This window comes from Jaculus jaculus, chromosome 5, assembly GCF_020740685.1.
Source record: "Jaculus jaculus isolate mJacJac1 chromosome 5, mJacJac1.mat.Y.cur, whole genome shotgun sequence".
In the NCBI taxonomy this organism is placed as follows: Eukaryota; Metazoa; Chordata; class Mammalia; order Rodentia; family Dipodidae; genus Jaculus; species Jaculus jaculus.
Window position 1 is genome coordinate 84,625,122 of NC_059106.1, and position 15,804 is coordinate 84,640,925.

General features: G+C 42.9%; 1 protein-coding gene across 1 annotated transcript in view; it reads right to left on the reverse strand.

The window, feature by feature from the left end:
• Nucleotides 1–745: 745 nt before the first annotated feature.
• Atpaf1 (ATP synthase mitochondrial F1 complex assembly factor 1) overlaps nucleotides 746–15,804 on the reverse strand; it is a 42,587-nt gene continuing 27,528 nt past the window's right edge. The window contains exon 9 of the mRNA XM_004672140.2: nucleotides 746–1,619. Within this exon, the coding sequence (XP_004672197.2) occupies nucleotides 1,425–1,619 (195 nt within the window). The 3' untranslated portion in view covers nucleotides 746–1,424. The remainder of the gene's footprint in view (nucleotides 1,620–15,804) is intronic.

Genomic DNA, 15,804 nt, shown 5'->3' on the forward strand with positions numbered 1-15,804 from the left:
CAACCAGATTTTGTGCAGGGGCAGCAGATAGGTGGAATATGTTAGATCAAGAAAATGAAAGGTATGCTGGAGAGTATAGGTAGTTGCCTTGCAAACATGAGGACCGAGTTTAATCCTCAGAACCTTTATTCAGAAAGAAAAGAGAGAAAGGCATAGTGGTACACCTTTCTTCTCAGTACTTGGGAGGCTGAGGTAGGACGATTGCTATGAGTTTGAGGCTAGCCTGGGGCTACAGAGTGAGTTCCAGGTCAACCTGGGCTACAGAGAGAGAGAGGGAGACTCTACCTCAAAAAAGGGGGGGGGGATAAAGAGGGGGAAAGGGAGGGGAAGGAAGGGAAAGAAGGAAGGAAAAGGCATACATAGTACAGGTTGTTAAGAACAATACTGGGGGGCACCTGGTTCAAGTTCAAAAGGTGTTATGATGCCACCATCCTCTTATAACATTATACTTGGAGTTACAACAGTAGCCACACATAGGTTTCCAGTGCTGAAGAACAACTTGCTTACTTCTGGTATTTTAAGAAAATAATGAGACCCAAGATGAGGTTTGATAAAGTCAGTCCATAGCACTGGCACTATGGACCACACACAGCTTAGATTTCACTATTTTGTATGGCAAAGGCTGTAAGCCAGACTGTTTTATTGCTACATCTTCCCACACTGAATCTGGGAGCATTTGTTTTCACCCACATTTTCATATGCTTTGCTGTCTTAAAAAAAAAAAAAGGATGCAAATCTGGAGTGATCACCTTACAAAACATTTATTTATATTGCACTGGTTTATTAGCTTCTAACAGGCAGAGTTTGAGGAACAGGTGCCATAAACTATGGTTTAACAAAATGCAGGCAGTGCACCTGTTCACCCAACTACTCTTGCAATGAGCTACACTACAGGCAATTCTGAAGGGGCATCTATAAGTCTTTATCCTGATGGGAACTTCTGGTTGTTTTAGAGTCTAATCAGGATATTTAGGTTATGCTTTTAGCCAGTTCACTGGTTAAATGGAAAGAGTACAAGAAGCTGAATCTCACTAAGAAGGTCTTCAGCTTAATGTTGCAATGACATGAAGATGTAGAACTGAAAGCCATGAGGCATTAAGCCTGAATGCAAACATACTGTTACATTGTATAAAATCCAGTCAACTGTCCTGCAGATCCCTGAATATCTTTATTTCAAATGACCAAAAACACTTAGCAGGAAACCTCAACTATGTTGAGAGGTAATTATCAGAATATTAATGTATCTCTTCCTGAATATCAAGTATTAGGGCTCATCTCCACAGTCACTTCTTCCGATAAGCACATAGAACATTTCTTTACAGGCTGTACTTATTATAGATGCTGAACTCTGGAGTTCAAGGGGCTGGGTGGGCTTTGACTATCCAAGGCTGAGTTGACTCTCTGAAGGGCTAAACTTGACAGCTTTAAGTCTTCTCCTGGTTCTGGGAACATTTCAGTCCTGCTCCAAGTCCACTTTGCTCTAGTTCAGCAATGACAGACATATACTTGAACTCATTTGGTCTGAAGTTAAAAGTCTCCACTAACCCGAAGGTCTCTTTCCGATCAGTGGCATAGAAGAGCTGAACCTGGTTGGCGATGCACTGTGCCTCAGCAACATTCTGTAAGACAAGAAGAGTGGTGAGGTTTCTCCCTACACAGGACCAAAGCTTTGTGGTGGGTGTGCTCACCTAGGAATCACTGCTTCTAAAAAGCTTCCCTGGCCCTCTGACTTTATGAGTCTTAGTTAGGGGCCTCTTTTACTGGTAAACAAAGTATCCTGTTTACCACTGATATCATACTGTCTTGTTTTTGTTCTTTGATTTTTCTTTATTTTGAATATACAAATCCCTAAAGATAGACTATCATGATTTATTTTTTTTGTTTATTTTTAATTTATTTTTTTATTTTCACAATTTTTATTAACATTTTCCATAATTATACAAAATATCCCATGGTAATACCTCCCCCCCTCATGATTTATTTTTATGTTCCTACACAGTAACATCTTATGAATGTTGAATAAATAAAAATTAACTCATATGTTCACAATTTCCTTCTTTTCAAAATATTTTATCTGTAAGCAGAGAGACAGAGAAGACAGAGAGAGAGAAAAAATGGGCACACCAGAGCTTCTAGCCACTGTATAAGATTCCAGATGCATGAACGACCTTGTGCATCTGGCTTTACATGGGTACTGGGGAATCAAATTCAAATTGTTAGGCTTTGTAGGCAAGTGCCTTAACCATTGAGCAATCTTTACAGCCTCACAATACCCTTCTTTATGCAGTTCCTAAATAACCATTATACATATTTCTGGGGGCTAAGGGGGAAGAGCAATATAGTTTACCCAGCTCCAAGGACTAGTTTGAGTACTATGTTCTTAACTAATGAGACACACACTTGAATAAAACCTCATTCAGAAAAACAGTGCTAAAGCTAGAGGTGATAACAGGTGTCCAAAAATTTCATTATCTGCCCTTTTATAGCTTTCCTAGTGGATGGCTGTACTTAGCTACTGGCTTTTCTAACAAAAGACTATGCTAAACTGATAAGGAAAGATTCCTGCTATGGAGACTGTGAGAATACAACTTCTGTCTTGAATCACTTATTCTGGGGAAAGTCAGAGGCCATACCATGAGGACATTCTAGTAGCCCTATAGAGGAACCAGTGTGTTTCATGAAACAAGACTTCTCCCAGCAGCCATGTGAGTGGGGCTGGACATGGATTCTTGAACCCAAACAACCTTTATTTACGCCAACATATTTTATGTTTATCTGTGGGTATGTGCAAGTGCACATGTGTGTGTAAGTACACATGCATGTATGTGTTCAGGTATGTGGAGGTTAGAGGACAACAGTGAGTATTGCCTTTTAGGCCTTGTCTCCCATTTTTATTATCGTGTGTGTGTGTGTGTGTGTAGAGGTCAGAGGTTGATATCGGGTGTTGTTCTTAATTATTCTGTCTTTATTTATACTAAAGTAGGGTCTTTCACTTGAGTCCAGAACTCAGAGACAGCTAGTCCAGGCATTTTCTGTCTTTGCCTCCTGTACCCTGGGATTGCAGGTGGCTACCATACTCACCCAGGGTTTACAAGGGTGCTGGGGATCCAAACTCTGGTCCTCATGCTTGCATGGCACACATTTCATTTGTTAAGCCTTCTCACCAGCCCCTGACCACCTTTAATTTTTTTAAACTTTATTTATTTATTTGAGAGAGAGGGAGAGGCAGAGAGAGGGAAAGAGGGTAGGTGCGTCAGAGCCTCCAGCCACTGCAAACAACCTCCAGACGCGTGCGCCCCCTTGTGCATCTGGCTTACATGGGTCCTGGGGAACTGAACGGAGGTCCTTTAGCTTTGCAGGCAAACACCTTAACCGCTAAGCCATCTCTCCAGGCCCTGACCACGTTTTTCAAAGCAGTCTCTCATTGGCCTGGAACTTGCCAAACAGAGTAGACTGCTACCAGTGAGCCCCAAGAATCCACCTGTCTCTGCCTTTGGGATTCCAAGTGCATGCCACACTTAATAGCTGACATCTTCACAGCATCAGGTCCTTTCACCTCAATTGTAGCTGTTATATCTGAAAATTTTCAAGAACAAGGCTTCATTTAGATAAAGAGTTTCTTCCACTACACTAGTACAGTAGGTACGGAGTAGGTAATACACTGGGAGAAATTCACATTTGTCTGTCTCTCAGGAAAGGTTATAGAGAGCATTGACCCCTCACTCCACTTTTTCTTAAATTTAAATTTCTTTGGGGTGTGAAAATGTGTGTAAGTGTGGCATATGTACGCCATGCCACACATGTGGAGGTCAGAGGACAATTCTTGGGTCAGTTCTCATCTTCTTCCTCATTTGAGGCAGGGTCTTTTGTTCACCTCTGTTCATGTGCATGTGAGTGTGCATGTATGTGTACATGTGGAGGCCAGTTATTCTCCACCTAAGTTTTGAGAGTGTCTCTCTCTCTCTCCTCACCGAAAGTGGACTCAGTGAATCGGTTAGGATAGCTAGCCAAGGGGCCCTGGGATTCTTATTGTCTCTGACTCCCCAGTGTTGGGATTATAGGTGGGCACCACAATGCCTGACTTTTACATTGGTTGTGGGGATCTGAACTCAGGTCTTCAAGCCTTTGTGGCAAGCATCTTTAACTAAAGAGCCATCATCCAGCCCCCACTGCACCTTTTGTTCTCATGACTCAAACATGCATGGGTCTCCTACCTTCCCAAGACTGAAGGAGATAAATATACCCACTCCTTACGTTACTCAGTAAGGAAACATATTACCAAACCTAATTCCTCTTCTCTAACTCTTCATATCTGTAATAAATGATGCATCAAGCCTACCTGTTTCATTCTCTTCATACTTATGAGATCACCCCCATTCACTTCTGCTATCATGGCTCTAGTTCAAATCTTCACTATTCTTGCTGAGACTATTCCAGTTCTCCTCTATATCACCACACTGACCAAACTAGAACTACAGAATGTTCAGGTAGCTATTATAATCCAACTATTTATGGGTTACCCCTTGTTCAAACCCTTTAATAACGCAGGTCTTCAGGATAAAGTCAAACCTCTAAACACAACCCACCAAACAATTTTTATCTATCATGACACAGAACACCAAGTTATTTTGTATCTCTTAGCACTTACTTATGTTATTCCCACAGTCAGAAACATCCATCTGTCTGTGCCTCCTTTATCTGGCCAAATTTCTTCTTGTCTTTGAATGGTCAGCCCAGGTGTCACCTCTAGGAAATCTTATTCCCTTTGTGTCAAGGACACCCTGAACCCATCTGTTAACAGATGAAGTCAGGAAGGGCGACTTTTTTAAAATACTTTTTTTTGTTTATTTTATTTATTTATTTATTTGACAGCCACAGACAGACAGAGAGAAATAGAGGCAGAGAGAGGGAGAGAGAGAATGAGCATGCCAGGGCTTCCAGCCCCAGCAAACAAACTCCAGAAGCATGCGCCATCTTGTGCATCTGGCTTACATGGGTCCTGGGGAATTGAGCCTCGAACCAGGGTCCTTAGGCTTCACAGGCAAGTGCTTGACTGCTAAGCTATCTCTCCAGCCCATGGGCTAGGTTTTTAAATACACTACTAATTTTTCAGCTTGACAGTTCAGAAGAAAACTTTAACACATATTTCCACTCACTTATGAGTAATTCTTTACTGCAGTTAGAAATATTATGCCTAAAGTGCACATTTCATGTATGAGAATGAAGGGGATCATATTACTTTTCTAGGTTGTCCTTCTTCATATTGTATACTACAATAAATGCTAATGTATCTACTTCTGTAGTATACTAGGATCTCAGTAGCCAAGTTGATTTATACAAGGTAAATGCTACCAAATATTATAAGGCCAGAGAAACAAATCTTAATAATAAGAATTGTAGTAGTTTGAGACTACCACAATGAGGTGGTAAAAATGGCACAACAACCAGGGGTGGGATATTTCCCAGTGAGTTGCAGGGAGGCTTCTGAGATCCCTCAAACAATATAGGTGATTGCCAATGCTCTTGGTTGTCTACCAGAACTAGATGGTAAGACCCTATTGATGAAAATACCACACAAATGGAATTTCAAAGGAGGATGTGTGTGTGGGTGGGTGCAGGGTGCGGCTACAGATGCCATTACAAGATGGCGCTGACTTCTTGCTGAGAGTGGTGACGAACAATCCCCTACTTGGTCATATCCTGGCGACAGTCTTGCTTGATGCTGCGCGTGCACATGATGTAATGCATCCTGGGCCTATCCCATGGCCCTGGGTGGTGGGTGAGCAGGTGGCGGCCAATCCGTAGGTGCCTTGTAGTATTACACCCTATAAAAGCAGCTACACTCCTGCGCCCCGGCCCCTTCGCCATCAACTTTCCTGTTAACCAAGAGGCTCTCCAATAAAGTGTGATCGAGAAGGATCTTTGTTTGCTGGTCGTTCTTATCCTGCTGGTCAGGAAGGTCGCAACAAAGTGGTGCCGAAAAACCCGGGACGCCGGGTGCCAGAAGGGCATCGGGCGAGGGGCCGAAGAGGATCCAGAACTTGACACACGGAGAGGAAGACCGCGGTAAGTTACCCCAGTCATGCTAGATCTATTGACGGACCCGTATTTTATTCTTGCCATTTGGCTTCTTGTGTGGTTTCTCCTTCTTGTTTTGTGTTGCTGTTGCTGTGAACCTGAGGGGAATGTCGCTGCTTAGGTGAGGACTAACCTCGCAGCACGGAATCGAAAATAAAAGACCTTGGTAGATAACAAGGTTTTTCGATCTGTCACTCACTGTATTGCTTCTTTTGTTAGGCGGATAAATCGCTGGTAGATAACAGCGTGCGCCATAGGCAATTCTCAGAGTACAAACTTTGCACCCGATAATTTTGTCCAACCCATAAAAGAATTGCTTAAGCAGAGGGACATTAAGATCTCATCCGCGACCGTTAAGAAAATAGTCAGAAACCTAGATGAGATCGCGCCATGGTTCGCGGTATCGGGTGATCTTTCCCTCCTTACGTGGGAGAAGCTAGGTCACGATTTAGAACGGGCAAAGGAGGAGGACAGAATAGGAAAAGGCACGATGCCGTTCTGGCGCCTTATCCATTCTTGTTTAAGTAAAGGAAACCACATAGAAATCATTAAAAGGGGACGAGAAGCTCTAGCAAGACATCAGGATAGTCTTTCTGAGTCTGATTCAGGGGAGTCAAAAGTTAGGCCTAAGAAAAAAGGAGATATAAAGAAGGAGAAACATATACAAGATAAAGATAAAAGCCTGCAGGAGGAGCTTGAAGAGATGGGGGAAATAAGTCATCACTTGCCTGAGAAAGGGACTAAAGGGGCCTTTACCAGGCTGTATGCCCCTATTGAAGAGCTTGTACGTTTAAGTGTTTTTGAGACAGATGAGGAAATCACCTCCAACTCAGACCTGGAGGAGGAGGAGGAAGAACCATTACAAAAGGGGGGGGGGAAGGAATCAAGGAAGTCACAAAAGGGCACTATTCATCTCTGCCTAGGCGCCCCCTACTAACAAAAGGAAAACAGGCGCAGGGAGATGGTTCTCTGCATTTGAAAGAGCCGTCTGCACCTCCGGCCCAGGGAGATGGTTCTCTGCATTTGAAAGAGCTGTCTGCACCTCCCCCCTATGACTCTGCTAGAGACACATGCCGCTTCATAAAACCAAAAACATGGTCGCGGCTAGTCTCAGTTTTCCCTGTATTTGAGGATCCAGTGACCCATCAGAGGAGGTATGATCCAATTCCTTACAGACAATTAAAAGACTTAGTTCAAGCAGCAAAAGACTTTGGCCCAGCTGTGGATTATACTGTTGCACTATTGCGCAGGATTGCTACAGATCCTTTAACTCCCACTGATTGGATAGAATTGGGTAAAGCTTGCCTTACAAAAGGCCAATTTTTAGAGTGGAAAGCCATAGTTATAGACAATGCTCAGGAACAGGCTAGGCGAAATATTGAGAGTGGACATCCAGAATGGACAGTGGATATGCTTTTGGGGCTTGGCCCTCACATGGCTAACCAAGTTAATTTCCCAATTGAAGTTTACCAACAAATTAATAATGTTCACTATTGGGCCTGGAAGGAAGTCCCTAATAAAGGGGAAATAGCCGGTAACTTGACTAAAATTATACAGGGTCCCACAGAACCTTTTGCAGATTTCGCCGCCAGACTGGTGGCTGCCGCAGAAAAAACCATTGGAGCTGCAGATCATACTATGCCTTTTGTATTGCAATTAATCCATGAACAAAGTACAAAAGAATGTCAGCGAGCTATAAACCCAGTTCGGAAACAGGGACTGGAAGCCTGGGTTAAAGCCTGTCGAGAAATTGGGGGGCCACTCTCTAATGCTGGCCTGGCTGCCGCAGTCCTCGCAGCCACTAAGTCCCAACAGGCTCAGAAAAATAAAGGGTGCTTTAAATGTGGGCAGCTAGGACACTTTAGACGCCAATGCCCCAGAGCTGAACAATCCGCCCCGCCGGTAAAGGAGGGGTGGAAGCAGAGGCCGCCAGGTACCTGTCTGAGATGTAAGAAGGGCAAACATTGGGCAAATGAGTGCAGGTCAGTAAGAGATATTAATGATCTACCTGTACCCCCCCTTCAATCTACTCAGGACCAAAAAAACGGGATGAAGGGCCCCCGTCCCCAGGGCCCACAAATTTATGGGGCACTGCAGACCCCGGCCCCGGCGCTGGGCCCGCCTCCGTCCTCTCATGCAGGAGAGCCACGTCAGGCTCCGCAGGGCTGGACCTCTGTGCCACCTCCGGATTGGTCCTAACCCCTGAGATGGGGATCCAAGCCCTGGAGACCGACGTTTGCGGCCCTTTACATAAAGATACTGTGGGGCTTCTTCTGGGGCGGTCGTCATCAACCTTGAAGGGGTTAATTGTCTTTCCTGGAGTCACTGACCCTGACTTTACAGGCGTCATTAAAGTCCTCTGCCACTCCCCTTATGGGACGATCTCCATTGCACCTGCACCGGGGGATCGTATTGCTCAGCTGTTGGCTTTGCCCTCCATTCATTCACAATTCCCTGCTGAACAGAGGGAAAGGGGGACAGGATGTCTTGGGTCCACAGGGGTGGACCTGGCCTGCTTGTCATGGGAATTAGATCAGAGACCTCTCTTACAGTTAATCATTGAAGGCAAGATGTTCTCAGGCTTAGTCGATACAGGTGCAGACAGGAGTATTATAAAACTAGACTCCTGGCCAAAGTCTTGGCCCCTTCAAAGATCCTCTCAGACCCTTCAAGGTTTGGGGTATGCAGAGACACCCCAGATGAGTGCAAAAGAACTAACATGGTATACTGATGAGGGGCAAAAGGGAAAAATACAGCCTTTTGTATTAGCGGTCCCTATCAATTTGTGGGGAAGGGATGTTCAATCCCAGTTGCGCCTCCTCTTGACTAATGACTATTCGGAGGCTAGTAAAAATATGATGAAAATACAAGGCTTTGTCCCAGAACAGGGACTAGGAAAGTTCCTTCAGGGGCGCCCCGATCCAATTATTCCCAAAGAAAAATTAGACCGTAATGGATTGGGTTTTTCTTAGGGGCCATTGAAAATGCTGCTTCCAAAAGAATTCAGGTGCCCATCCCTTGGTTAACTAACAAGGCGGTTTGGGTCCCTCAATGGCCCCTATCACAAGAAAAATTGGAAGCCGCAAAACAGTTAGTACAGGAACAGGTAGATCTGGGCCATCTGGAACCCTCTGTTTCTCCTTGGAATACTCCAATATTTGTGATTAAAAAACAGTCAGGTAAATGGAGGCTGCTCCATGACCTGAGAGCGGTCAATGCCCAAATGCAGGTTTTAGGACCTGTTCAGAGAGGCCTGCCGGCACTTTCTGCCTTGCCCAAGGGCTGGCCAGTGATGGTCTTAGATATTAAGGATTGTTTCTTTTCCATACCGCTTTGTCCACAAGACAGGGAACGTTTTGCTTTCACTCTTCCCTCAGTCAATCATGAGAGGCCGGATGCTCGTTTCCAATGGCGTGTGTTGCCTCAGGGAATGGCTAATAGCCCTACTATGTGTCAGCTATTTGTGGACACCGCCTTGGCCTCTGTCCGTCAAGAGTTCCCCTCTCTCCGTATGATTCATTATATGGATGATATTTTGTTAACAGCCCCTGAGTTGACAGTTCTACATGCCTCTTTTCAAAGAGTTGTTCAAGCATTAGAGAATCATGGCTTACTGATAGCCCCTGAGAAGGTTCAACAGACAGATTCTGTTACTTTTCTGGGGACCGTCATTGGCCCTCATTCTGTGGGGCCACAGAAGATGTGTATACAGACCTCTCATTTACATACACTCAATGATTTTCAAAAGCTGCTGGGAGACATTAATTGGCTGAGAGGTTTCCTTCATGTGCCTCGCTCGGAATTGCTGCCTCTTTTTTCTATTCTTGAAGGCAACCCTGATGTCTCCTCTCCTCGTACGCTTACGCAGCCTGCCCGTGAGGCCCTTACTAAGATTGAAGAGGCGCTTAGTAAAGCACAACTTGATAGATTTGATCCATCTAAACCATTACTTTTATGTGTCCTTAAGACTAAGGATGTCCCTACAGGGGTACTTTGGCAGGAGGGACCGCTGTTGAGGCTTCATGGACACTCTTTAGGGGCTCGCACTCTTCAGTATTTCCCACAGCTGGTCGCTCGACAGGCCTGTTTGGGGCTTAAGTATTGCTTAGTACATTTTGCAAAATTGCCTGATAAACTTATCATTCCCTACACTAAGGAACAAGTCCAAATTTTGTGTGGCACAGTAGATGATTGGAGCATTCTTATGTGCGCCTTTCCAAATGTCATAGATAATCACCCAAAGAGCCCTATTTTGTCTTTTGTTGAAAACAATCTGGTTTACTTCCCTAAAATCACTGTTCAGGAGCCTATTACATCAGCCCCTGCCATCTTTACTGATGGCTCAAAGTCTGGTCGTGGGGCCTACCTGGTACAGGGATCGGAGCCAATAGTAAAAATGTTCAGACCTGACTCTCCTCAGATTGTTGAATGCTTAATAGTCTTGGAGGTATTTCAGACATTCCCCACTTCCTTTAATTTGTTTACAGATTCCTTGTATGTGGCCAATGCAATGGCTAATTTAGAGATCGCAGCTTCAGTTCGCTCCTCTAGTTTAGTGTCTAATATTCTTTTACAACTTCAATCTTTAATTCTACAACGAACTTGCCCATTTTATGTTTCTCATATCCGAGCCCATTCCTTGCTGCCTGGACCCCTGTCACAGGCTAATGACCTCGTAGATCGGGCTACCAGGCTGGCCATGGTTTCCTTAGGAGATCCTAAGGCTTCAGCTATAGAATTTCATAGATTATATCATGTGCCTGCAAATACTTTAAGACTCAAATTTCTCATTTCCAGAAACGAGGCTCGAAACATTGTAAAGTCTTGTCAATCTTGTGTTACCTTTTTGCCTTCCCCACATGTGGGCGTCAACCCTTGGGGCCTGCGCCCTGGAGACCTTTGGCAAATGGATGTAACACATCTTCCAGAGTTTGGAAGATTAAAATACCTACATGTTTCAGTGGACACATGCTCTGGTATTATTTTCGCCTCACCATTGGCAGGCGAAAAGGCCTCTCATGTAAAGACTCACTGCCTAGAGGCCTGGGCTGCTTGGGGAAAGCCACGCCATTTAAAAACTGATAATGGCCCAGCATACACATCTGCTGGTTTTCGAGCCTTTTGTGCTCAAATGCAGGTAACCCACACCACTGGCCTTCCTTATAACCCACAGGGCCAGGGAATAGTAGAAAGAGCTAATAAGACCTTAAAAGCTCTTTTATTTAAACAAAAAAGAGGGATAGCCGAGGACGCTACTCCCAAGGAAAGAATATCTTTAGCTCTTTTTACACTCAATTTTTTAATTTTGGATTTCCATGGTGACAGCGCAGCTGATAGACATGGAAAATCTCTAACTTCTGTGCCGAAAGAAATGGTGATGTGGAAAGAACTAGATGGTAAGACCCTATTGATGAAAATACCACACAAATGGAATTTCAAAGGAGAATGTGTGTGTGTGGGGGTGCAGGGAGCGGCTACAGACGCCATTACAAGATGGCGCTGACTTCCTGCTGAGAGTGGTGACGAACAACCCCCTACTTGGTCATATCCTGGCATATCCTGGCGACAGTCTTGCTTGATGCTGCGCGTGCACATGATGTAATGCATCCTGGGCCTATCCCGTGGCCCTGGGTGGTGGGTGAGCAGGTGGCGGCCAATCCGTAGGTGCCTTGTAGCATTACACCCTATAAAAGCAGCTACACTCCTGCGCCCCGGCCCCTTCACCATCAACTTTCCTGTTAACCAAGAGGCTCTCCAATAAAGTGTGATCGAGAAGGATCTTTGTTTGCTGGTCGTTCTTATCCTGCTGGTCAGGAAGGTCGCAGCATGGGGGGGGAGGGAATTAACATGGGATTTTTTTTATAATCATGGAAAATGCTAATAAAAATTAAAAAAAGAAAATACCACACAGTTTACTTGAAGGACGCTGAGAAATGAAACTGGAACTGAGCTAGAAATCTCCTCTCTCACAGCACTGAAAAGTGCTATGCATGCAGATTGCTAGGAAAGAAAAGTCATCAACAGTCTTAATCAGCAATGGACTTTGCAAGCTACATAACTGATCAGCTAGGAAAGATATGACCACTGGTGTAATGGTGGCATGTCTGTTATGGGAAATTCAGCTGCTCTCTGATTGGATGTGAGGCCCGCTCCACAGGATGGAATTCATACCCTGTACTGAAAACCTAGTCAAAAGCCAATGGCAGGGAAGGCCACAGGCCCTAGTGGGGAAACTACTATTGTTGTTTGGCTAAATGGATATTCTGGACCCATCAGATGGCCTTCTAAATATTAATGTTTATGTCCATATATTAATTCTCTCTGCAGATAGTGGTGACTACTGAGGAGACTCAAAACTCATCAAAGTTGAGTGCTCAGCACTGAGACATCGCTATCATATCTTCCAATTGCAGAAGAGATAACAGAAAGAATATAAGAGTCAGGGGACAGGGGGGCGCTTTGGAATGCTGCTGTCCAGTTACAAGGTGGCTATTGCATTCACGATATAACAGGGGCTGTTATTACCTTTAGAAGAGCTACACAATGCTGAGCCCATCAATGTGTTGACATGGATAATAGAGAAGGGAAAAAGAATACTTGAATCTGCACATACCTGTGCACGCATCACACCCTACACATACCATACCTCACACATATTCTGTACACACACATAATAACGTCAAAATAGAAAAGGACTAGTTGAAAAGAAGGTTCAGTGAAGAGAGATGGGAGACAAAAGAAATGAGAGAGAATTATGACCAAAGGTACATTATGTACATATATGAAAACCATCAAAAAACAGTTTAAAGGGGGCTGGAGTATAGCTCAGAGATCTGAACACTTATCAATAATCAATAATCTCCCAACTAAAAAAAGCCCAAGCCCAGATGGATTCACTGCTGAATTCTACCAGACCTTTAAGGAAGAGCTAACACCATTGCTTCTTAAGCTTTTCCAGGAAATAGAAAAAGAAGGAATTCTACCAAACTCCTTCTATGAGGCCAGCATCACCCTGATACCAAAACCAGGCAAGGATAGAACAAAAAAAGAAAATTACAGACCAATCTCCCTCATGAACATAGATGCAAAAATTCTCAACAAAATATTGGAAAACAGAATACAAGAGTATGTCAAAAAGATCATTCACCCTGACCAAGTAGGCTTTATCCCAGAGATGCAGGGATGGTTCAACATACGCAAATCTATAAATGTAATACATTACATAAACAGGTTGAAGGACAAAAATCACATGATCATTTCATTAGATGCAGAGAAAGCATTTGACAAAATCTAACATCCCATCATGATAAAAGTCCTACAGAGACTGGGAAAAGAAGGAACATATCTCAATATAATAAAGGCTATTTATAACAAGCCTACAGCCAACATATTACTAAATGGGGAAAAACTGGAAGCTTTTCCACTAAAATCAGGAATAAGACAAGGCTGTCCACTGTCCCCACTTTTATTTAATATAGTTTTGGAAGTCTTAGCCATAGCAATAAGGCAAGAGACACATATAAAAGGGATACAAATTGGAAAGGAAGAGATCAAGTTATCATTATTTGCAGATGACATGATTCTATACATAAAGGACCCTAAAGACTCTACTTCAAACTGTTAGAGCTGATCAAAACCTACAGCAATGTAGCAGGATACAAAATAAATACACAGAAATCAGTAGCCTTCATATATGCTAACAACAAACACACAGAGGATGAAATCAGAGAATCACTCCCATTCACAATTGCATCAAAAAAATAAAGTATCTTGGAATAAACCTAACCAAGGAAGTAAAGAATCTCTACAGTGAGAACTTTAAAACACTCATGCGAGAAATCGCAGAAGACACTAGAAAGTGGAGAAACATCCCTTGTTCCTGGATTGGAAGAGTCAATATTGTAAAAATGGCAATCTTACCTAAAGCAATCTACACATTTAATGCAATCCCTATCAAAATTCCAAAGGCTTTGTTCATGGAAATAGAAAAAACAATCCAAAAATTCATTTGGAATCACAAAAAACCTCGAATATCTAAAATAATACTGAGCAACAAAAATAAGGCTGGTGGTATCACCATACCTGATTTTAACCTATACTACAGAGCCATAGTAACAAAAACAGCATGGTACTGGCACAAAAACAGACATGTAGATCAGTGGAACAGAATAGAGGACCCAGATGTAAGCCCAAGTAGCTATTGCCACCTGATATTCGATAAAAATGTCAAAAATACTCATTGGAGAAGAGACAGCCTCTTCAGCAAATGGTGTTTTGAAAACTGGATATATATCTGCAGAAGGATGAAAATAGATTCTTCTCTCTCGCCATGCACAAGAATTAAGTCCAAATGGATTAAAGACCTTAACATCAGACCTGAAACTCTGAAACTGCTAGAGGAAATAATAGGGGAACCCCTTCAACATACTGGTCTTGGCAAAGACTTTCTGAATACAACCCCAATTGCTCAGGCAATAAAACCACAGATTAATCAATGGGACCTCATGAAATTACAAAGATTTTGCATTGCAAAGGACACAGTGAAAAAAGCAAAGAGGCAACCTACAGAATGGGAAAAAATCTTCGCCAGCTATATATCTGATAGAGGATTAATTTCTAGGATATACAAAGAATTCAAAAAGTTAAATAATAAGGAATCAAACAAGCCAATCAAAAAATGGGCTATGGAGTTAAATAGAGCATTCTCAAAGGAAGAAATACGAATGGCATATAAGCATCTAAAAAACTGTTCTACATCACTAGTCATCAGGGAAATGCAGATTAAAACTACATTGAAATTCCATCTCACTCCTGTCAGATTGGCCACCATCATGAAAACAAATGATCATAAATGTTGGCGGGGATGTGGAAAAACAGGAACCCTTCTGCACTGCTGGTGGGAATGCAATCTGGTCCAGCCATTGTGGAAAACAGTGTGGAGGGTCCTAAAACAGCTAAAGATTGATCTACTATATGACCCAGCTATAGCACTCCTAGGCATATATGCAAAGGACTCATCTCATTTCCTTAGAAGTATGTGCTCTACCATGTTTATTGCTGCTCAATTTATAATAGCTGGGAAATGGAACCAGCCTAGATGTCCCTCAACAGATGAGTGGATAATGAAGATGTGGCACATTTATACAATGGAGTTCTACTCAGCGGTAAAGAAAAATGAAGTTATGAAATTTGCAGAAAAATGGATGGACCTGGAAAGGATTATACTAAGTGAGGTAACCCAGGCCCAGAAAGCAAGAGCCACATGTTCTCTCTCATATGTGGATCCTAGCTACAGATGATTGGGCTTCTGTGTGAGAAGGAAAATACTTGGTAGCAGAGGCCAGTAAGTTAAAAAGGAGACATAAAGGAAAAGAAAGGAAGGGAGGAGGATACTTAATAGGTTGATATTGTATATATGTAAGTACAATGATTGTAATGGAGAGGTAATATGATGGAGAATGGAATTTCAAAGGGGAAAGTATGGGGTGGGGAGGGAGGGAATTACCATGGGATATTTTTTTATAATCATGGAAAATGTTAATAAAAATTTAAAAATTAAAAAAAAAAAACAGTTTAAAGGGGGCTGGAGTATAGCTCAGAGGCACAGTACTTATCTTGCAAGCACAGATTCAATCCTAGCACTAAATAAATAAATATATATGTATACACATACAATCTTTTTAATTCTCAGTTGAAGAAATAAAAAAATATAGCATAATCTATAAT